Below are 25,339 nucleotides of genomic sequence, written 5' to 3'. Positions count from 1 at the left end.
TACAGACAGTTCTCACATTACTTAAATGGACTATTGCACAGACTTCCATGTAAAGTGATTTTTACATAATGCAAATTTGCCCCTACCTACCCACTAAATTTAACTGATATAACAAAGGCAAACATAAAATAACCTTATTCAAGTTATAAAATGTACTCAAATACAGAATAAAATGCCATACTATGGTAATAAACAGAGTAATGAAATGAAAGATAAAGTTAATTATAAAGTAAAGCTAACATAGGTGTACAGCACATTACCTCTTCCTTACCCATTGCACCTAGCCTTTATCACTGGTAGATAGTTGTACAACTTTTTTGTGTGTGTGTGTGAAATCATTGTTTGGACAATAGCTTTCTTTCCCCCTCCTATATCCGACAATAGCAAGTAACATTATCCTCATCCCGTCTTCAAACTTTTAAAACTCTTGAACTATTTGGATCTATCTTTTCAATATAAGAAAAAAGTTTACTCAAATAATGAAATGCTTCTGTCAGTGTTTCATTATGAAGTTTTTTGGCTTGACCTTGAGTTCTAGAGCTTCCTTTTCTTGTGTAATTACAGCTCAATCAGATCCTTGTTCTGAATCATATTTTTAAAATTTCTCTCATAAATTCTTTAAGGAAAGTCAAATTTATGTAATATAAATTTATGCAAAGTGAGAACTGTCTGTAATTGAGATTTCAGGTTTGTTATAAAGTTCAAAATCAAAGTAGTACAGATTGATAGGAAGCAGTCATATACTTTGTCCATTCCCTTAGTATTATAAATTATCACATATGAAGATTTAGTTCAGGTCATGAAATATATCCTACTTTACCTATTTTTTGAAAAAAATATAAAACAGAATGTGGTTATGTTTTTCCTCTTTAAAGCTCTTCACTGGCTTTAGCTTTATAAAACCTAAACGTAGATTATTTAAAGATTATTTTATTAACCATAAAGCTTTTTTTTAACTTAAAAAAACTATAGTTAGTTTCTTAACTATAAGAAATTTTGTTTTCTTTACAGAAGGAAGTATTATTGAGTGATAATACTGATTACTAATATGAAATTTGGGCCATTTGAATATGAGGAAAATAGAAATTATTAAGAATACAGTATTTTCATCAGTGTAGGAAGACTATTAAAATGTCCTTCCCTATTATCAGGGACACTTCTGGAGAAAAGGATCCGTGAAATTATGTGAATACCGATTATATATCAAAACAATGGGAGAAAGATCAAGAATCTCAGATATCAATCAAGACGGATACTCAGAACAAGAACAATATAGTGATACCTTTTATTCAGATGATTTTGAAAATTCGTTTGCTTCCACCCAGTCATCAATCCAGAAGGCCTATCATAATTCGCCAGTAAGGAAGAAAGGTCCTAAGATATACAGTTCAGATAGTCATCACCAAGGTAGGTGTGAGGTCTACTGAAAAAAAAAAAGAAAAGTTCATTTTTAATTTTCAAGGGAAATTAGATAAACGGTTTTTGAAGATTTTCATGGCTATGGGTATAGAGCTGGGGCTAGGAGTAGGCAAGGTACTAAGGTACAACATCAAGGATGGTTAAACAGGAATTAAATTTTAGTATTACTTTTAAAGAAGTATACCTTTTTAGTGTCAACAAATTACACTCTGGCAGGTAGGTATTTATTTTATGGTAAATGGGAAGGGAATCCCCTCCTAGGGTCACTTTTGGGGCCCTACCTGCGTCCCTGCACTATAGCGTGGGTCATGGGGTAATGACCTAGGCACCTGAGCCAGAAATGATTGGGAAATTGATCTGGAAACAAAGGGAAGGAATAAAAGAGGGGGTTCCAGGAAGTAGGCTATCTCTATTCTCTTGGGTACACAGCAAGAGGAAGGTGGCTAAGGGGTCCCTGAGGACACTGACCACATGGCAGGACAAAATTAGACTTCTATCAGCTGCCTTTTCTTAGTCAAGTAAATGTTAATAAACTATGGAAATTAAGGACCAAAGTTTAATTATTATACCTAACAATATGCTATAATTAAGTTTAGACCCTAGTAGGAAGTAACACACAGGGAGAGCAATTTTCAAACCTTACCTAGGGCCTTTATGTATTTTGCCCCAGCTCTAAGTTTGTACATAAAAATGTCTAACACTATGATTATGGAAATCTTTTGTAGTCTGTTCTATATTGAATCTAATGTTGGTTTCAATGTTGAGTGCTCTTCTAGAGTAATATTTTATATTGTTTTTGAGCCATTAAGTTCAAAATACATTAAAACATTAAACAAACTCTGTGTATGTTTTGCTGCCCTCCTATAAATGCAAACTTAAACATTAGAGAGTTAGCCTCTACCCCTATCCATCCTTATAGTTAACACATTTGTAGGGGTAGGGTGGATCAGCGAGTGGGCAAATACTTTGTGCTCTATTCTTTTCTTTAGGGCTTGTGATGAGTTGCTAGGGAAGGTTTCAGACTATAGTCATATCAACCTATTTGCCTGACACAAACACTGAGGGGTGTATATGGACTGGAGTACAACAAATATTTATTAATCTTGTGGATAGAGCATTGTGCTAGGTCTGTGTGATATAGAAAGTTTAAGACTCTAGTTCCTTGTCCTCACAGAACTTACAGTCTAATTGTTGTTGAATTGTTTCGGTTTTGTCTGACTCTTTGAAACCTTATTTGGGGTTTTCTTGGCAAAGATCCTGGTGTGGTTTGCCATTTCCTTCAGCTCATTTTATAGCGAAGGAAATTGAGGCAAACACAGGGTTATGTGGCTTGCTCAGTGTCACACAACTGGTGCTTGTCAGAGGCTATATTGGAACTTATAAAGATAAGTCTTCCTGATTCTAAACCTAGTGCTTTATCTACACCACCTAATTGTACTATAATCTAATAAATGGCTATAATATATAGGATAATACAAATGCATTCAAGAGGTTCAAGTGCTTTATGTGAGGTTGAGGAGGGTGGGAAGGTAATTTCTTACTGTGGGATCCGGCAAGACCATACCAGAAGTCTCTTGAATTTTAAAGGATATGTAGTTAGTTGCTTTTTTGTCAGAGAGAGAACATTAAAGATATGAGTACCAGCATGAGCAAATAGTTGAGTCAGCAGGAATGCATAAGATTTAGAATGAATATTTGGTTTGGCCAAATTGTAGTCAATGTGTGACAAAAAAGGAAGTGGAGTTCAAGATTGTAAAGTGCTTGAAGGTGAGGTAAAGAAACTTAGAGAACCCTGAAGATTTGAGAAGTGCCAGGATTGTGAAAATTAATGTGGCATCAGATTGAAGGATGGGAAGTACTAGGAAGAAGGGGAACTTGGAAGACTACTGTTAGGATACCAGCAGATGGTGATAAGAGCCTGTTCTAAGGTTATAGCTGTGGGAATAGAGAGAAGGTATGAGGTGTGGAGATGTAACCAACAGTCTTAGTAACTTTGCCTGCAAGATGTGAAGGAGAGGGAAGAACTAGAGAGAACACTAACTTTTTGAACAAGGAATACTGGGCAAAGTTGTACCACTTACAGAAGTAATAATATTAGGGGTTAAAAAAACAGGTTTGTTATAAGCCCAGTTTAGGGCATAGAATTTTAGAACTGAATGGAACCTTATGTTCAATTTAAAGTGTCAGGACATCCAGTACAGAGAAATATTCTATAGAGGTAAACAGGATGGAATCCCAGGAGAAAAAAAAAAAGAGATTGGTAGATTTAGAAGTCATTTGCATAGAAATGATAGTTGAAACAGTGAGAATAAGATTGATACTACTACTAATAAAAGGTGATGCCTACTGAGCGCTCAACAAATGTTTGTTGTCTGATATTTATGTAGCACTGTACATGTTTTCATTTGAACTTCCAAACAATCCTGTGAAATAGTACTCTCCCTGATGTCCTCATTTTAGAGAAGCAAATAGAGGTTCAGCTTGGTCTTTGCTACATAATCAGTGTCAGAAAAGATCTGAAGCTAGGTAACCCAATCTACATGTCCTCTAATAAGAGAGAGAGAGTAGAGAAAGAAAAGCAGGCCAAAGACAGAGCCTGAGGTATTGCTGACTTTTGAAAGCCTTGAGGAAGATAAGGAATATTGAGACAAGAGAATTAAGAAAGTGTGCTGTTTCTCAAATCCAGGGACAAAAGCCTATCTTTAGAAGGAAGAGGTGTCTACATGCTGCAAAGAGGTGAAAGAGAATGAGGTCTGAAGAAAGTATTCTAGATGTGGTGCTTAGAAGAAGCTGTGGTACAGTTTCAGGAGAGTAGTAGGAGAGGAAACCAGATTGTAAGGACATGAAGGAAAGTAAGTAGTTGAGGAAACAGAAACTTAGTATTATTTAGTAGTAATAAGAAAGAGAGGGGATGGGATGGTAAACAGATGTCATGTAGAATAAGGGAATGTTTTTAGGATGGGGGAACGTGTATTGGCAGATAGTAGAGAGGGAGAGATTAAAGATACATGAGAGAGAAAAAGGATTTTAATTACTGATAGGCAGTAACAGGTAGAAGAATTAGGCTTAATGACTAATGGGAATAACTTTTCTTGTATAATAAGAGGTGAGGAAGGGACAATAGATGATAGTGCTGAGCAGTTTTGAGGAGTAGAAGATGAAAATTGAGGGACTTTTCTTGGGGTGGTCTCAATCTTAGTAAAGTAGAAGGCAAAATCATTTGCTGTAAGGGTCTGAACTGTGGTTGGAGCATAAGAAGAAACAATTTGGAACAGTTGTAAGGAATAAGATAGGAAGAATAGAGTAGAAAGTTTGTTGGCCATCAGCGATCAATTACTGTGTACCATAAGTTTATTGGGGGTTTTCATTACATGATTTTTTTTTCCATCAGAGTTCATTGGATAAATCAGATCATCGGGTCTCCCCAGGAATAAAAATGAATATGTCTGGAATAACAGAAGACCCTTCAAGTATGAGGGAATTTAGAGTGGTTGTTACTGAAATATTTAAGGTAATGGATCGTATAGTCAACTCTGGATATGGAGACAGATAAAGGCAGTGGAAGAGATAGAATGGGAGAATGGGGATTGAGGATCCAGGATAAAAGATTGTTATAGAGGTTGAAGTAAGGTTGTGGGGGCAGCTAAGTAGCACAGTGGATAGAGCGCCAGGCCTGGAACTGGGAGAACCTAGGTTCAAATCTGTGAGGAAATGAGAGTTAGTGGAAGGACAGCAGTCTATTGTTGGAGGATATAGTTTAAAAATATAGGATCTTGGAATTGGAGCAGAAGCAAAAGCTAGATTTCAATGAAGAGAGAACGGGAAGAATTATTGTTTGAAAAGTTTAATGTAGCAAAGTTTAAGAAATGGATTGAGGCTCAAAAGAGTATGGGCCAGGGCATGAATGAACTAGATTGGAATAAATTCAGAGAAGAGTATGGTTGCACAGAAGTGTACTTATGGGTTCAGTTTGTAAGAAATAAAATCAGGACTCTGGTCCTTAGGATTTTATAAAGTTATTAGAACTATTTTGATAAGTAAAGGCAGAGAAATAGAGAGAAAAGCCTATTCAACTAGCCACGTGAGTGCTCTCAACATGGACTTTCTCAGCTACCATCTTCTTGGCTGGTCATTGCAGATAGACAGCACTTCCTTCTTCGAGTCTTTTTAATCTCTCACATTCAGTTCAAATTCAGTCTCGTTCAGATCAGGTGCATAGGCCACAGTCTCATGACCCATGCTAGGTGACATAAGTAGGTATCTAGCCCAAGTGACATAAGTGATATATAGCTCTAGGAGCATAGGGACACAGATATATGATCCTATACATGATCCTGGGGGAGTTCCCTTTACACAATGTCCCCTTTGATTCTTTGGGAGACCAGCACGTTAAACCTCCTCATTCAGGTTTTCTAGGAGAATAACATGTCAAGTCTCCCTGGTGAATCATTCCACATATGTAGCCTATACCTCTAAAGATTACTCTACTAGAGGGGTATAAAATATGGCATTCTGCAACAACGTGGGGATAAGAAGGAAAGAGAGAAAAAAGGGGAAGGAAAGTAAATGATTGAGTGATGCATTGACAAAAAGTCAGTTAGGGAGCACTCCCCTTTGGCATAAAAGTTTACATTCAGAATAAATGATAGGTTCAACCCCTTTCAGTTCAGTTCTTTATATCCCAAAGTTGACTCTGGATCTTTTGATGTAGTGTGGGATTTCTGTAGGCATCCTTACAATATCTTCTCCAGAAGATCCATTTTTTTTTTTGATTCAGGGTGCTGGCAAGTTTCTCTTCCTAAAATTACTTTAAAATATCTTAAACCTTGGTTTTTAGGATAATTATAGAATCCCCCACTAAGGAGGGTGTTGACCAGCACTAGAATCACCCCTAGGATACATGATTTATGAGGCATATGATTTAATTCTCAAAAGAAAACCCATAACCCAAATAGAAGAGAAAAATAAATTCTGGAGGTAGTATGAATATGTAGGCAGTATCTGTAAGTCAGGGAAACTACTTGCACACTGGGAGGCAACACATATATCATAAATAGAATAAAAATGTTCACAGTAATAGAGCCCACTGTGCTTTACATACATTTACATTTGCCCCTTACAACAACTTAGTGAAGTGGTTACTGTTTTTATAGATGGGGAATCCTAAATCTGAAAGGCTAAGTGATTCACCAAGTGAGACAGCTAGCTTGCTCTACTCTTCTCTGTGGTGCCCTTCCAATTAGCTGGCATTGTATATAGTACCTTAAAGTTTATGAAGTGTTTACATCCATTATCTTACTTGACCCAAAGATCAAATGGGAGCTAAGAGTATATTTAAGCACTTATAATTTTATTGCTGGCAGCCCAAAAAATATATCTTATATTTGAATAATATTTCTGTAGTATTAAGTGATGATCCCCTTTTAATACAATTTTACCTAATTTCATATTTTGTGGTACCAATTATCATTAGATATGGTTTTCATATGAATTTGGGGGGGTCATGAAGATGTGAATAATCTCACTAATAATTTGTCCATTTTCCTTTTTCTATAAATGCCCCTCCATATTCTTTTAAAAAATATAATCATAAAATTTTAATTCACATAAAAGATGGCATTAATTCTCTCAATTACAGGGCCTTTAAAAAAAAAAGAAATTAGGTAAAATGCTTACACCAAATAATGTAGTAGGTCTGTCCTTAGGAACATCAGAATCAGAATCCAGAAATAGAATTTAGACTTTGAACGAGACCACATTCTTATAGAACAAAAAATGTTTAGGCAGAAAATGTCACCAGTCTATAACATGAATCCACAGTCTGTGAAGTAGGCAAATTATACCATAAAATAAGCCAATGGGAAAATTACAGTATATAATAGAAAATTTAGTACAGATGTAACATGCAAATAGTGTTATGTATTCTACTAAAACATTAAAAAATAAAATTATATCATGCGTACATCAAGAAAATAATCTGAGGAAAAAGAATTGTGGAATTATTTTCCTATTATAGGAATATTGAAGTTTTGTTTCTATTTTGAAATTCAACTTTGAAAGGTTTAATGATAGTGACTTTAAAATTTGGAAAATAAAAATTTGATCTCACTTCATCTTCTCTGGGCAAAATAACCCAAATAACAATTTTCTTTTATTAAAAAATTCTTTCTTAATCATCCATAATCTACCTTCATACCCTTCTACCCAACCTCTCATTTATAATTGAGAGGTCAAGAAAAGCAACCCATTACAAACATGTTTAGTTGGTTAAAGCAAATTTTTACATTATTTTATCCAAAAAGAATTTGGCCCATTTTTCATTGAGTTCTTCACCTCTGTCAAGTGGTGAGTTAAATGTTTAATCATTTGTTATTTAGAAACCTGAATGGTCATTATGCTAAGAATTTTTTCTTTGACCTGGAAGCTCTATTATATTCCTAGGAGTTTTCATTTGGGGATTTCTTTCAGGAGGTGATTAGTGGACTCATTATATTTTTACTTTTCTCCTTGGTTCTAAGAGATAATGGGCAGTTTTCTTTAGTGGTTTCTTGAAAAGTAATGCCTATGTCCTCCCCCCTCTTTTTTTTTTTTGGGAGGTCATGGTGTTCAGAGAGTCCACTGATTCTGAATTTTTTCTTTTTGACCTTTTTTGTAGTTTTTCTTGTTTTTTTGTTTGTTTTGTTTTGCTTTGAGGTACTTTTGTTGCTTCATAAAATTATTGACTTTTATTTGGTTATTTTAATTTTTGGAATTTTTTGCTTGAGCAAGCTTGTGTGTCTCTTGTGGCTAATTGTTAATCCTTTTTCCAATTCTTCCATTTCTTTTACAGTTTTTTCCCTAAAGTGCTTTCATTCCACCACAAAACATTTAGCTGAATAAATACATAAAAAAGATTATGTGCATGACCACAAACTCCACATTACTTACAATTTCTTTAAAATATGTAAATTATATATGTATAATATAAACAGCCTCTGCTTTTTGAGTTCCCTTTGGGTTTATTTTACTCAGATACTTTTTTCTTGTTTTTTTGGCTGTTATTTTTTAATAATGTAATCATGTTATATATTATTCTTTTTTCATTGCTTCATATATTTCTGTTGTTTTCTTTATATTTACAATGTCATTTCAATAACATAATTCAATCCATTACATTCATATATCACAATCTTTTTTATTCAGCCATTTCTAAATATTCACCCCTTCAAGATACTCAGGCAATGATTGCCATTCCCAGGGTTCACAGATGACATTTTCCCATACCTGAATCAAACAGTTTGACCTTTTGGGTTACTTATTATTTTATAACCTTTGTGTGTTTCTTAAAGATCACATATTCTGCTGAGCTCTGGATTTTTCTCCAGTAATTATTGAAACTCCTTTACTTCATTAAATGTCCATTTTTTCCCTTGAATAATTATGCTCATCTTTGCTGGATAGTTTATTATAGGTTGTAATTCCAGTTCTTTTGTTCTGTGTTCTGCATTCTTTTAATGTTGTGGCAGCTAGGTCTTGTTATCCTAACTGTAGCTCCACAGTATTTAAATTGTTGGGGGTTTTTCCTTATTGCTTATAGTATTTTCTTCTTAACCTGGGGGCTGTGGAATTTAGCAGTGATATTCCTGTTCATTTTCATTTTGGAGTCTCTTTGAGGGGGTGATTGGTGGATTCTTTAAGTTACTATTTTACTGTTTCTCAAATTTATGGGCAGTTTTCCTTGATGATTTCTTGGAGTATGGGGTCACTACTATGAGCTAGGAATTATGGGAGTGAGGGGAAGGAATACAAAGAATAAGATAATTCTCTTCCAGCAAAGGGGAAAAAAATCTAGTTGGGTGAAAGAAGATAAATATATATGTATATACCAATATGAGGCAGTATTTGGAAAATGGCAGACAAAATGCAGGACACATAACGTAGTGCATGGAGTAATCTAATTTCATTTTTCTTTTTGGTACCTCTTGTACCTAGCATAATGTCTTTACATAGTAAGTACTTAATTTTCAATTCCTGCTAAGCTAACCACATTTCATTTTTTATATGATAAATCAGGATGGATATAATTAATCCAAAGAATATACACAAAGATGCAAAAAGATCCTGACATGCTAGAGTAAGACTAAAGCATATCAGATCAAATTTCATAAAGCTAAATGAATTTGAGTTCAATAAAATCAATTTCATAAGTTTAAGATGGCAGGCTGGAAAAGTAACAGTTCATAGGAAAACAGTTCCAAGGGGTTTCAGTGAACTGTAAGCAAGTGCAGTGAGTATTAGCATTGCAACAACACAGTGAAATAAGTTATTGCTTTTTTAGGAATCTTTTTTTTTTTAATATATTTTATTTGATCATTTCCAAGCATTATTCGTTAAAGACATAGATCATTTTCTTTTCCTCCCCCCCACCCCCCATAGCCGACGTGTAAGTCCACTGGGCATTAGATGTTTTCTTGATTTGAACCCATTGCTTTGTTGATAGTATTTGCATTAGAGTGTTCATTTAAAGTCTATCCTCTGTCATGTCCCCTCAACCTCTGTATTCAGGCAGTTGCTTTTTCTCGGTGTTTCCACTCCCATAGTTTATCCTTTGCTTATGAATGGTGTTTTTTTTCTCCTGGATCCCTGAAAGTTGTTCAGGGACATTACACCGCCCCTAATGGAGAAGTCCATTACGTTCGATTATACCACAGTGTATTAGTCTCTGTGTACAATGTTCTCCTGGTTCTGCTCCTCTCGCTCTGCATCACTTCCTGGAGGTTGTTCCAGTCTCCATGGAACTTCTCCACTTTATTATTCCTTTGAGCACAATAGTATTCCATCACCAACATATACCACAGTTTGTTCAGCCATTCCCCAATTGATGGGCATCCCCTCGTTTTCCAGTTTTGGGCCACCACAAAGAGCGCAGCTATGAATATTTTTGTACAAGTCTTTGTGTCCATTATCTCTTTGGGGTACAGACCCAGCAGTGCTATGGCTGGGTCAAAGGGTAGATATTCCTTTGTCGCCCTTTGGGCATAGTTCCAAATTGCCCTCCAGAATGGTTGGATCAGTTCACAACTCCACCAGCAATGAATTAATGTCCCTACTTTGCCACATCCCCTCCAGCATTCATTACTTTCCTTTGCTGTCATGTTAGCCAATCTGCTAGGTGTGAGGTGATACCTCAGAGTTGTTTTGATTTGCATCTCTCTGATTATAAGAGATGTAGAACACTTCTTCATGTGCTTGTTAATAGTTTTGATTTCTTTATCTGAGAACTGCCTATCCATTTCCCTTGCCCATTTATCAATTGGAGAATGGCTTGATTTTTTGTACAATTGATTTAGCTCATTATAAATATGAGTAATTAAACCTTTGTCAGAGGTTTCTATGAAGATTTTTTCCCAATTTGTTGTTTCCCTTCTGATTTTAGTTATATTGGTTTTGTTTGTACAAAAGCTTTTTAGTTTGATGTAGTCAAAATTATTTATTTTACATTTTGTGATTCTTTCTATATCTTGCTTGGTTTTAAAGCCTTTCCCCTCCCAAAGGTCTGACATGTATACTATTCTGTGTTTACCCAATTTACTTATGGTTTCCTTCTTTATGTTTAAGTCACTCACCCATTTTGAATTTATCTTGGTGTAGGGTGTGAGGTGTTGATCTATTCCTAGTCTCTCCCACACTGTCTTCCAATTTTCCCAGCAGTTTTTATCGAATAGTGGATTTTTGTCCCAAAAGCTGGAATCTTTGGGTTTATCGTATACTGTCTTGCTGAGGTCGTTTTCCCCCAGTCTATTCCACTGATCTTCCTTTCTGTTTCTTAGCCAGTACCAAATTGTTTTGATGACTGCTGCTTTGTAATATAGTTTGAGGTCTGGGACTGCAAGGCCCCCATCATATGTGTTTTTTTTTCATTATTTCCCTGGATATCCTTGATCTTTTGTTCTTCCAAATGAACTTTGTTATGGTTTTTTCTAAATCAGTGAAGAAGTATTTTGGTAGTTCAATGGGTATGGCACTAAATAGATAAATAAGTTTGGGTAGGATGGTCATTTTTATTATATTGGCTCGTCCTATCCATGAGCAGTTAATGTTTTTCCAATTGTTCAAGTCTAGTTTTAGTTGTGTGGCGAGTGTTTTGTAGTTGTGTTCATATAGTTCCTGTGTTTGTCTTGGGAGATAGATTCCTAGGTATTTTATTTTGTCTAAGGTGATTTTGAATGGGATTTCTCTTTCTAGTTCTTGCTGCTGAGCTGTGTTGGAGATATATAGAAAAGCTGATGATTTATGTGGGTTTATTTTGTATCCTGCAACTTTGCTAAAGTTGTTGATTATTTCAATTAGCTTTTTGGTTGAATCTCTAGGATTCTTTAAGTAGACCATCATGTCATCCGCAAAGAGTGATAACTTGGTCTCCTCCTTGCCTATTCTGATGCCTTCAATTTCTTTATCTTCTCTAATTGCTACTGCTAGTGTTTCTAGTACAATGTCAAATAGTAGAGGTGATAATGGGCATCCTTGTTTCACTCCTGATCTTATTGGGAATGCATCTAGTTTATCCCCATTGCAGATGATATTAGCTGTTGGTTTTAGATATATACTGTTTATTATTTTTAGGAATGACCCTTCTATTCCTATGCTTTCTAGTGTTTTTAATAGGAATGGGTGTTGTATTTTATCAAAGGCTTTTTCTGCATCTATTGAGATAATCATGTGGTTCTTGCTAGTTTGCTTGTTGATGTGGTCAATTATGTGGATGGTTTTCCTAATGTTGAACCAGCCCTGCATCCCTGGTATGAATCCTACTTGATCATGGTGAATGATCCTTCTGATCACTTGCTGGAGTCTTTTTGCTAGTATCCTATTTAAAATTTTTGCATCTATATTCATTAGGGAGATTGGTCTATAGTTTTCTTTCTCTGTTTTTGACCTGCCTGGTTTTGGAATCAGTACCATGTTTGTGTCGTAAAAGGAGTTTGGTAGAACTCCCTCTTTGCTTATTATGTCAAATAGTTTGTATAGTATTGGGGTTAACTGTTCTCTGAATGTTTGATAGAATTCACAGGTGAATCCATCAGGCCCTGGGGATTTTTTCTTAGGAAGTTCTTTGATGGCTTGATGGATTTCAATTTCTGATATGGGATTATTTAAGAATTCTATTTCCTCTTCTGTTAGTCTAGGCAGTTTGTATTTTTGTATATATTCATCCATTTCTCCTAAATTGGTGTATTTATTGCCATATAATTGGGCAAAGTAATTTCTAATGATTGCCTTAATTTCCTCCTCATTGGAGGTGCTGTCCCCCTTTTCATCTTTAATGCTGTGAATTTGCTTTTCTTCCTTCCTTTTTTTAATTAGATTGACCAGTACTTTGTCTATTTTGTTTGTTTTTTCAAAGTACCAGCTTCTTGTCTTATTTATTAAATCAATAGTTCTATCACTTTCGATTTTATTAATTTCTCCCTTAATTTTTAGGATTTCTAATTTGGTTTTCTGCTGGGGGTTTTTAATTTGATCGCTTTCGAGTTTTTTCAATTGCATTTCCAATTGATTGATCTCTGCTCTCCCTTGTTTGTTAATATGAGCTTTCAGGGATATGAATTTGCCTCTGATTACCGCTTTGGCTGCATCCCAAAAGGTTTGAAAGGATGTTTCGCCATTGTCATTTTCCTTGATGAAATTATTAATTGTTTCTATGATTTCTTCTTTAGTTAAACGGTTTTGGAGTATCATATTGTTTAATTTCCAATTGGTTTTAGATTTGGTTTTTTTTTTAGGAATCTTAGTGAAGATATATTACCAAATCCATGGGAGGTGATAATCCTGTTTTATTTTCCTCACTGGCCACATCTAGAATACTGTATTCATTTTGGGTGCCAATTTTTAAGGCCAGTCAAATTGGCATAGTTTCCAGAGAAGGGGGAGACCAGGCTGGTGAGGTTTCAAAGTCCTGCTAATTATAAAGGGATCATTAGAAGAAACCTGAGATGTTGTGCTTTGAGGGGAAAAAGTTGGGGGGGGATTCAGGAGAGGTGATAAGACTATCCTAGTGATGGCAACATTTTTAGAGATGGGGTACTGTGACTTGCCCCCCCCCTCCCCAGACCATGTGCCATGCCCCTCTCCTCCACTGAGTGCTGGGTGAAGTGTAAGGACATTCTTGCTCAGGCTTGATCCCTAGTGGGGAGTGATTCTGATAAGAGAATTTAGAGGAGGGTGGAGCCAAGATGGCAGCTTATTAGCAGCAAAAGCTAAAACTGCTCTCATCTTTCCAAACCAATCTTTAAATAAGAGGATTTAATACCACACAGTATAAGATGAATAAAAAGGGAGGTTGGTTTAGAGAAGTGAAAACTTAGGAGGGACATGATTACTGCCTTAGAATTAGAATTATTCCCCCTGGGTAATAAAGGGAAGAATGAGAACAATATATAGAAGTTTGAAGTGCAAATTATCAGCTTAATTATTAAAATTTTTTCAGCATTTAAAAACTGTTCCAAAGTGGAATGGATCTTCATGGTATTAAGTTCTTTGTTTTTGTTAATTCACTAAAAGTGCTAGAGAGTTAGTGAGAAGACTGATGTGGTTGGAGCATAGAGTTCATGTGTGTGAATACTATAGGATAAAGGATGGCAAAGTAGATTGGAGCCAGATTTTGGAGGCCTCAAAGGTTAGACTCCACATAGTTTTTACTTTTATTTTCAAACTTTCCGTAGAGTAGACAAAAAGATTTCATGAAGGAAAAAAGTTGCAATGACGGATAAACATACACAATTAAATCTGTCAGCTTTGTTCTCTCTATTGGTTGTATACAGTATGTGCACTGAACTGATGGAGGGAACCATCAACTATTAGTTTAATTCTATTACCTGACTCAGAATATTTGATTACAGATCAGTGTTATTCATTGAATAAATTCAATAGCATGTGGTGCAGACAATTTTTAGTCTTTCTTGAAATAGGGAGTGTAAAATAATTGGAGGTCAGAGACGGGCATGGGTTTTGTAATCTATAAATTGTAGTCTTTTTTTAAATGACAGAACTCATTATGGGAAAGAGAAAGCAAAAGTATTCATAGCCAATCCTGACAATGAAACAAATATGTATGAGCCTATTTTTGGTATTAAATATAGAAGAAATACAAAAATGATACCACTATCTCTGGTTCACATATTATATTTACCCAACCAGCTCTAAAATTTGTGATTCTGTATCCATTTTTAATACATGATTCCAGCAAAATTTAAGGGCATTTACAAACAACAACAAAAAATAAACATAAGAGCAAAACTCTTAAATCTTTATAGCAAAGATATTGAATTGTAAGTTAAGAGAAAAATTAAAATTATTGTAAGGCATTTTACAAGTAAGTTATTATTTCTAGTGTTCCCAAACATAAAATACTAATAAGATCATCTCATTATCAATAAGCCAAGTTATTTGTATGATCATTAAATTTGGAAGAAAATTATCTGGAAAAGGTATATCTTTTAAAATCAATCTAATGTTATTTGGTAGCATTTCTAATAGTCATTGAAGGCCCTTGAGGACCAAGGACTATGTTTTTGTTTGTTTGTTTGGGATGTTTGTGTGTGTGTGTATGTTCCCAGCACTTGGCACAGGGCCAGGCACATAGCACTTAATGCTTGTTCGTTAACTGACAAAGATTAATTTAAGGTTATGCTGAGTTTTTGGGTAAAGGTAAGTGTAGGATCTCCATTGTGTTTTTTTTTTTAAGCTTTAAAACAAATGTAATTGTATGTTTTTGAAAAAAAGAAGTAATAATTAAAACTAATGGAAAGCAGTTACCACATGAATTCTATTACCTCTGAAAATCAACAGTTCAGTTCAGTGAATTTACTTGTGATTCCTGGGAGTAGTTGCAGGGAATACAAAAATGAAAAATATAGTAGATGGAGTGGTATTTGTTGAACTGAGCTCAAAACAAAGCACCATGTCCTTGGTGACACTTAAATAGTAAATTTAAAACAGCAACAAGAAAAAATGTTGTTAGCTCTGATGAAGTAGTACAGAGAGTGAAAATTGATTAATTTTTTGCAATAAATTAGAAGCAGGGAAAAATTGTGAGTCATTTCATTGATGATCTTTAGGTTACTTAAAATCAGATGCTTATGCATCTATAGATAACTAGATAACTAGAGAATTTCTGACTCCAAATTGTGTATTTTCCTAAATAAAGATAATTTCTATACATTTATTTATTGGCTTTTTAAATTTCTTATGTCAAACATGTTTAATTTGTTTTTGAGTACAAGTATGCGTTTAGTATGTCATAGTTGATGACTTGAAGAGGTAAGAAAGGTAAGAACATTAACTTTTAGTATCTTGGCACTTGAGTTTGGAGGGAAAAAAGTGGTTGTCTGAAAGAATACAAGGTAGGGAACATGATTGCTTTCAGGCTTCTGAAGGATTATCATATGAAAGAGGAATCATACTTATTCCTATTGGGCCACAGGGTAAAACTAGACTAGTGAAAAGACACAGATTTTGACTTTATAAAAAAGCTTCTTAACCTAATTTCTGAGTGAGATTGGTATTTGTATTGTAAAAGAGATTGTGTTAGATGATTTCCAAGATTTATTCCAATTTGGGGATCCTATGGTTCTATGAACTTTCAAGATGAATTTTAGAGAATATTTTATCCCTAGGCATAGCTTACTTCATGGAAGACATTATTTGAAGTTGATTTCTTTCCCTTGACTCTCCTCCTGCTTGCCTCTCTTAAGCAGAATATATGGCTTTGATAAAGTCTCACATTTTTAATTGAAATCACTCCAGTAACTTTGCCACACAGAAAAAATACCCAAACAAACCCAATTGAGTGCACAAAGAGTTGTTGGAAAAGATTAAAATGACCAACGAATAAAAAATTGTTAAGAGAGCTATTCACATCACCTGAACTTCTGGGATTTTGTTTATTCTCTTTTTCTTTATTCTCTGTCTTGCACCGTGTCCTAGTTTTCAATCTCCAATTTGTTATTTCCCTTAAATTAAAAAACGATGGAACCATACTGACTCATTTGAAACTGCTAACTATTATTAAAATAACAGTAGTAAATGATTTTTTGCTGATTTAATTGCAATCATTGGAATTACCTCTTCTAAAGAAAGAATATTGTAACATAAAACACATTGTTAGATTCTTTCATATGTTTTTTCTTGTTTAGTTGTTTTCATTTATGTCTAGCTAACTCTTTGTGACCCCATTTGGGGTTTTCTTGGCAAAGATACTTGAGTATTTGCCATCCCCCCCCCCCCAGTTAATTTTACAGCTGAGGAAACTAAGGCAAACAGGATTAAATGACTTGCCCAGGGTCACACAACTAGTTAAGTGTCTGGCATCTGAGATTCAGATCTTCCCCACTCCAGATCTAGCACTCTGTCTATATCCACTCTGCCATCTAACTGCTCACAATTCTTTTTCTTCTTCTTTTTGTTTTTAACATTCAACACCACTGACTTTAAGTAGGGTCTGGAATAAAAGTATATTTTAATATTTTTGAAAGTAGAATTGCTAGAAAGATAATTAGCATCAAACATTACTATTGGCCATTTGACCAAAAATATCAACATTGAATAGCAGTTTTGCTGTAGTTTATGACTTGGTATTCCATTTGTATTATGTAGGCCTACTACATAGCCTAATTTCCTCATCTTTAAAATTGGGATTTGAACTAGATAACTAGTCTCTAAGGTCCCCTATAGTCCTGGCAATCCTTTTGTTCCTATATGAAATATCTTGTCATGTTTCATTTTCTAAAGTGTTCATCTTAACTAATAATGACAATTATTAGACAAATATTTTCCAGTCCTTTTCTTTATCTGACATGCTAGAATACAATGTGAAATTAATACTCTACTAGCTTCCTCAATTTATCAATTTAACCACATATTTACACACTTAAACCCTTAAAATACACCATGGCAATTCTGCCTTCTCTTTCTGTCATAAATAACATTTAGCTTCTTTCACTACTAAAAATTTGGTAAATCATACAAAATAAGAAAACCCAGTATGTTTTCTATAATAAGGGCATCTTCAAGTTGAGTTAATGCATCCTGTTGCTATTTCTATGAGGAAAAACATCATGTTAAACAAATTTAAAGCAAAGCATGGTTTTAATAAAATTTAAAAATAAACTGGTTTACAATATATGAGTGTGTATGTATGTTTTGGGACCTCTAAGAGGGAAAAGGTTTGAAGACTTCTTTGTTCCCAGTTTTACCCAAGTAAAATAAATGAAAATGGAATTATTGATGCCAATTCTTATCCTACTATTCAATAAAATCACTTCAAAACCTTACCTTCTGTGCTGGACAATTCAAAACATGTATTTTTATGTATATTTTTAAGGATAACAATTTGGGTGTCTGGTGTTTCACACCCCCTAAAAAAGGAGAATGTAAAAAATCCACATATTTCCAAGAATTGAACATTTCCTTTGTAGTTACATTATTAATTACCAATTATACTAATAATAGCTCATGTTTAGTTCTAGCAAATAGTGTTTTGCATATATTTTTGGCTTATTTTATTTATAAGATCCTCACCACAATCCTGTGAGGTAGGTCCTATTATACCCATTTTACAGATGAGAAAACTGGAACCAAGAGAAGTTAAATAACTTGCCCAGGATCAATCACACAGTTATTAATAAGTATTTGAGGTAGAGTGGTTTGAATTTCAGGCCTTGAATCCAAGACCAAGGCCTGAATCTGACCTCATGGGATCAATTAGTCTTAGAAAGTGTGATAGTGAATCCTATCCTTCCTTTTAAATTGATGGATTGCTTCTAATACAATTATGCCTACCCTATCCCACACACATTCCTCTCTCAGTACCTTCTTTTACTGTTCTAACTTTCCAACTTTCTCCCTTCTCCATCCCTCATCAGCCCCCTCAGAGAAGGTTTAACCCAATCATAAACCCAGCCCACCACTCCAACTCACCCACCCAAACATAACAGTAGACACCAATGAAAAAAATTCCACCTCAACAACTTCCATCCCCCATTCACCCAACTTATATACCCACTGCCTTCCAGTGTCCATTTGGAATATGGTCTCTGGAGCAGTGACCTAATGAGAAAGGTACATCTCCCCCAACCCCTTTTCATTTTGGATGGGCAGCAATGAATGAGTTTGGAATATGCCTCAAACATGTTAGAACATTATTTTAACCCCTAAAACCCAGCTTTCTTCTGAACTTCCCCTTTTTCTGTGAAGGGCACTGTAGTTCTCCTGGACACTCAGATTTGCAAACTGCCTTATCCTTAGCTCCTCACTTACTCTTAACTCTCTCTCTCTCTCTCTCTCTCTCTCTCTCTCTCTCTCTCACCCACACAATATAGTTGACATCTTCATCTGTCCCTCTTCCTCTCCTCTACTTATAAAAATATCCATAGTGTACAATCCCTGATCATTGCTGGTGTAGATTTTTGCAACAGCTTCCTAATTGGCTTCCTTTTCTCAGGTCTCTCTCTGCCAGTCCTCAACACAACTGCCAAAATTATTTTTTCCAAAGTACAGCTCTGGCCATGTTTGTTCACTCCCCCATTCAATAAATTATGGTGGTTCCCTACTGATTCCAGGGTTAAATACACCACCCATATCTCTAATTCTTTTAAAAATGTTTATTTTTTAATATTTTATAATGTACACAATAGTGCATATATATGTTAAGCATACACATCAGTTCTGTGCATGAAAATTTTACTGCTAGGGTTGCACTATTCAAACCTTCCTCTGAGCCTCCCTACACACACACACACACACACACACACACACACACACACACACACACACACACACACACACACACACATCAATAAGAAAAACTACATTTTTATATTTTTCTTAGTTTTTCTTTTTTGTTCTTTTCATTTTACAAACTGCATTTTAGGGTAAAAGGGAAGAGATTCCAGAACTAGAAAAGGGGTTTGATATAAGTTTAGTACATCAATTTTTCTTGTGCATTCTGCCTCCAGCAGAATTGACATTTCCTTAAGGAAAATAAACTTGTTAGGAGTTTTCCCCTATTGCTTGGTATATTTGTGTTTTGTTTTGTTTTGTTTGGAGATCAGACCTGTAATTTTATTAGTAGGAACCACCTATTGGGAAACTCCCTCTACCACAGCAAAATTGTATCTACCTTCTATAACTGTTTTAAGAGCCTTAGAGTAGGCTGGGGAAACTGAGAGAGTTAGTGACTTGCACAGATTTTCCACTGCCATTTTATTTCAGAAATAGGGCTTGAAACCAAGTCTTCTGATGCTAAGATTTATTCTCCATTCTGCCACAGTATCTCTCTGGTGGTATATGTCAATAAATATTGATTGTGCTAAAATTTTAAATCTTATTCATATATTCTTGCTACTGTCTCTTTGTGGTTATACTGCCATCATCATCTGGACTGTAATTTTCTTGAATCTGAAATAGGTTTGAATGCATTCCTACCTTATTTTCTATTTTCAGGCTTATGGCTTTTTTTTTTTAATGAAAGAGAAAACCTGGCTTCATTAGTTGTTTCTTTGCTTTGTTAATTATTAATACCACTAGTTCCATTCACATTAATACATATACAAAACTGGAACCCAGAAACAGTTTTAGGACTATTCAAAGCAGTTTCTATTAAAATCTTTTTTAGAAGCAGTATTATATAGTTTTACATAATTTAACTCCTATGCTTTTTACTTTACCCTACTTACCTGTTCATGTTATATTTGATTCCAGGCTTATAATTAGTGACCCCAAGGTGACATAAAGAAGGAGAAAAGGTCTTTTTTTAGTTTTTCCTAATGCTCTGTGGCCTGGAGTATGTTTCCCTCTGGAAAACACTCAGTCACCTTGGAGATGATTCTAAATCATAGCAATCTTCCAGATGCCTCTCTTAAAGGGATAGGTACACTACAGAATGAGGCCTGAGATTCCTTGTTAATTGGTGTATATACCAGACTTTAATTTGTGTTAACTCAAGCATCTTGGTTCTAGCTTGCTATAGTTGATCTGATGACTTTTTGTCAGCATTATATAGATCTATTGGGGTATGCCCTAATTAAAGTACATTTAAAATCTTTGTCCATGTTTTTTGGTTGGCTGGCTTGTTCTGCATTTTTTTAATGTATTCCTGATGCCTTTGGTTTAATATGTACCAATGAAACCCTAAAAGAAACCATTCAGTTTTGAATCATTGATTGAATAATGTAATTTTTAAAGTATCTGTTTAGGAAAAATAGCTATTCATTAATATAGAATTATAAAAATTAAATTTTAATTAATCATACTATGTCACAGATTGGTCTTCATAGCTTTTATGGTTTGTTTTTTTGTGTGTTTTTGTGGTTTTTTTGTGGTTTTTTTTTGCTTAGTTCTTCCAGTAGAAGTGAGGTATATAAAGGCCAGTTTTTGGCTTATGTCTTGAATATTTATATTGCAAACTATTTAAAACTAAAACTATTCTCTTTGCTAGAGTAACAATAATATTAAGAATATAAAAGAGTGATTTCTTAGAAAATAATTTTTAAAATATTAGGTATTAGGACTTATGTTTAAGAATGAATTGTTGATTTATAATTTGAATACCATTTCTAGTGCATGTTTATCAAGTTGTAGCCAATGAAAGCAAATCAAGTCATAACCAATGAAAGCAAATCTTGTTTAAAGTAAATTAAATCTATATCTCTCTATTCTAAAATCTGAGACTACAGAGAATTTTAATAAATATATAGTATAATATGTACAATTAATACTCTGCTAAATTGTGTACTGTATATAACTATTATTTCTTTTTAGTCTCTAGGAGAACAAGTTCTAAGTTTCCACCAAACAGAAGAGAATTCAGATTAGGACATCGTTCCCAGAGCCTCAACAGGGAGCCTTCTCAGAAAGATATCGATCTTCTAACCAAACGGGTTCTTACTGCCAGACTGCTGAAAATTAGTGAGCTGCAAAATGAAGTGACTGAACTCCAGTTCAAATTAGATGAGCTGCAAAAAGAAAACAAGGCTTTGAAAAGGCTTCAGTATAAACAGGAGAAAGCCCTGAATAAGTTTGAAGATACAGAAAATGAAATCTCACAACTTATAGTCAGACATAACAATGAAATTAGAGCATTAAAAGAGCGCTTAAGAAAATCTCAAGAGAAAGAACGGGCAACTGATAAAAAGGTGAAAGATACGGAGTGTGAACTTTATAGAACAAAATGTTCTTTAAAGAAACTGAAAAAGCTCTCTGAGGCTAAGCACCTACCTGAACGAGATGATCTAGCAAAGAAACTAGTCTTAGCAGAGACCAAATTAGATGATACAGAGAAAAAAATTAAGGTGAATTTTAAAGAACCTTTTCTGATTCTATTGTGCTGTTTTTCCATTAAGGATTTAATATATGCTCCATTTAAAAGCAGTTTCTGTTTTATTTCAACCTCTTGATTAATGAAACTATTGTTAATATTTTTGTATGTAAGAAGCTAGAAGAAATTTTAAGAAAATATAAAAGGGAAATATAAAAAATTTAATTGTGAAAAATGGTATCTATATTAATAGATAAGTTTTTTTTTAAACCCTTACCTTCTGTCTTGGAGTCAATACTGTGTTTTGGCTCCAAGGCAGAAGAGTAGTAAGGGCTAGGCAATGGGGGTTAAGTGACTTGCCCAGGATCACACAGCTGAGAAGTGTCTGAGACCAGATTTGAACCTAGGACCTCCCGTCTCTAGACCTGGCTCTCAATCCACTGAGCCACCCAGCTGCCCCTAGATAAGTTCTTGTGAGAAGTAAATTACTTCTTCTTGGCTGTATCAGTTATTCTATATTAATAGATAAGTTCTTGTGAGAAGTAAATTACTTCTTGGCTCTGTCAGCCATTCTTGGAATGTACTTCATCTTCTTTGTAGTTTTCCATCTTGCTGCTATAGTAGTCATTGTCTTGGTCTTTTAGGAATGTAAAAAAGTGGCTCAGTATGTCTTTTAAAGCACTACATCTGGAATCAGGAAGACCTGAGTTCAGATTCATCCTCAAACACTTATTGGCCATGTAACCCTGTGGAAGTCACTTAATCTGTCTGCTTCAATTTACTCATCCATAAAATAGAGATAATAATAGCACTGCCTCCTCTCAATGGTTATTGTGAGGATAGAATAGAATGGTATTTTTAGATTCCTTGCAAACCTTAAGGCGATATTATATAAATGTTAATTTTTACTATTATTATCGTTTGTGTGAATTTCTAAATTTGTTTCTTTACACATAAAAAACAACAATTTACTAAAAGTTACTCTAATAATCTGAAAGAATTAATACCCATCCAGCAGTACTTAACATAGTATAGACTATGTTAGGAATATTGTAGGACTATCAGCTACAGAGCAAATACTGATCTACATTGATAAAGGGAATTTGTGCACTCAAATTTCCAATAATACAGGTCTGGTCCAAAAAATAATGAAGCTAGTTATTTTCTGGTATTAGAAGGCTATGTCAACTGAGCAGAGAAATGTTTAGTTCATTTTCTCTTCTAGCAATGAGCATACTATCAGCCTGAAAGAACAGTGTGGCCGTACCTCCTCCTCCAAATCAATACTTATAAGTACTAATTCCCCTACTTTTTACCTTTCTTAGGTGCAATTGTTAAGAGATTAGATAGATTAATAATTTGAATTTCTTGCAAATTCAATTATTCCTCAGATTTTCTTGATTCTTCCAAAGTGAAAGAGGAAGGAATTTCTGGGGTTTTTTCCTTCAGTTGGAAGAGGAGGAAAATGACAATAAGCAATGACAAATTATGACTTTTTTAAAGCTACTCATTTTAAAGAAAAGTATTACCCAGCTTTATCCCATAGTGTCTTCATAAATAATAAAATTATTTAATACACAGCACAAAGTTACTGTGTGGGAGGAGGATAAAGTAATTGGCCTTGGTATCTCCAGTGCTTAGTGCTGGGCTTGGTATATAGTAAGTGTTCAATAAATGCTAGTTGACTGGGGACAAGTTATTTAGATATTTTGAGCTAATTTATTCCTTCAAACAGAAAAAAGCAGTTTCAGTTTTTTTCACAATGGATTCCTAGAAATTAGGAATAAAACCAATTGTAAGTCAAATCTAATTTTTTCCATAAAAGTGATATTATAATTGAACATAGCAATCTTGATCAAGGACTCTTATTCAAAACAATATTATGTTATACCTGGAAGGGACCTTAGAAGTAATCTCACCAATACCAGGACTTCCCATCTCCAGGGTTGGTTCTCTATCCACTGAGCCACCTAGCTGCCCTCATAGCTTGTTTTGTTAATAAATGCTTTCAAAGTCCTTGAAAAGTTATCATTTAAGTAGTTTAGTGATACCTTCTACAACTGTTTCTCCTTTTAGATTTTGTCTTTTATGAAAAAAACATTGCCCTTCAGCCCAGGTTAAGTACAAATTATCTCAAAATTTAAATGAGCAGATTAATGTATTTTGTTGAATTCTAGTTGCTGTTGAAATTTTTGTTTTTGCATTATATGAAAACATAATCATAGTTTTTCTTATAACCTAGGAAAAGGAAAAAGCTAACAAGACTTTCTGACTTTGATATCATCCATAAATCTTTCCACTTCAAGTTGGCTACTCTGTATATTTTTATGCCATAATGCTCTTCTTCTTTGGCTTTTTCCCTCAACAACCCTTTGTCTACTAGTTTACTCCCTCTTCTTTCCCATTTTCTCAGGATGTAGTTCTGAGTCTCCCTCCATTTTTTGGTCTCCTTTCTAATAGAACAATGAATGCTCTAATAAGGAAGTTACTCTCTTTAGAAGAAATGGGGATGGGGAAGAATGTGAATGTTAGTTATGTTTTTGATACATAGAACCAAGAGCTTTTTTTTTTGAAACAGAAAGGCATGTTATTTTGTTGACACTGTTACACCAGTTTAGAGGATATGAATCAATTTTTTCATTCATAAACTATGCATTATTGAACACTGTTAAAATAGCTTGTTGATTTTTATCCTAGGAATGCTTTATTTTAGCCAAACCTTTTGAATCAAAAATATTACTGAAATATCTCTGTTGCTTGTTTTTCATTATTTGCCTTCAAAATAGGTTCAACAAAAACATTTCTCAACCTCCCAGATTTTTACCTACCACAATCAGCTTTTAAATTAAAATGTTTAATGCTTGCACATGAATTCTCAAGAAAAACTAAGAAAATATAATAGAAAAAACTGATTTAATTGTATTGTCCTTCCCTGATGTCTTTTAGGGCCATGATCTATATATAGGCAGAGGATGATTTATGTGTTTAGGACAGCAATAGAAATTGCATGCCATTTTAAGGTGGTGTAAAAAATTGGTAGTTCATTAACAGATTCCTCTTCAAGTAAACTTTTTTTCATATGTTTACACATATTACAGGAGCTGTCAAAAAATCTTCAGCTGAATGCCAGCAGTTTCCAGCGACAGTTAAATGTTGAAAAGAGAAGGGCACATGAAGTTCAGGATGAAAATAAAATTCTCCAAAGGGAGGTACAACAATTAAATCAAAAATTGAGGGTGAGCTTTAAAAAAACTATTAAACTGAATTAATTTTTAAATATATAATTACTTTAGAAGTGCTTGACTTTTAGTAGTAACTGTTATATTTTCATTTGAAAAAATCTGTCTTTTATATGTTATATGACATATTTTAATATACTTTTATAAGCTTTGGCTCTTGGGAGCAAAAATTCTGATAATATAATGATTATAATGCACAAAGAATAGTGAATTATTAAGTACCCTGTTACAAATACACCACCAAAACCAATTACAAAAAAATTTAAAAGATATTGGAAAAAAATTAAAATACGTAGTTTATTTCTAAATCAGGTAACAGCATCATATGTATGTAGACTTATTTCTTATGAATCAACATACCATTTCTATGTAGAAAACAACATTGTTT

At 34.2% G+C, this 25,339-nt stretch overlaps 1 protein-coding gene across 6 annotated transcripts in view; it reads left to right on the top strand.

Moving 5' to 3' along the window:
* LCA5 (lebercilin LCA5) overlaps nt 1-25,339 on the top strand; it is a 66,425-nt gene that overhangs the window by 13,916 nt on the left and 27,170 nt on the right. For 5 of the 6 annotated variants that reach the window (XR_008916604.1, XR_008916603.1, XR_008916602.1 and 2 more), the window contains exons 2-4: nt 1,152-1,407; nt 21,217-21,746; nt 24,811-24,948. Coding sequence is in view for 2 of the 6 variants with exons in the window: in XM_007484247.3 (XP_007484309.2) it covers nt 1,152-1,407; nt 21,217-21,746; nt 24,811-24,948 (924 nt within the window). In the remaining 4 variants the exon portion in view is untranslated. The remainder of the gene's footprint in view (nt 1-1,151; nt 1,408-21,216; nt 21,747-24,810; nt 24,949-25,339) is intronic. The other variant, XM_007484248.3, reaches the window with a different exon arrangement.

The sequence above is a fragment of the Monodelphis domestica genome, chromosome 2 (assembly GCF_027887165.1).
Source record: "Monodelphis domestica isolate mMonDom1 chromosome 2, mMonDom1.pri, whole genome shotgun sequence".
Lineage (NCBI taxonomy): Eukaryota > Metazoa > Chordata > Mammalia > Didelphimorphia > Didelphidae > Monodelphis > Monodelphis domestica.
This window is presented reverse-complemented; position numbering and strand designations above follow the sequence as displayed.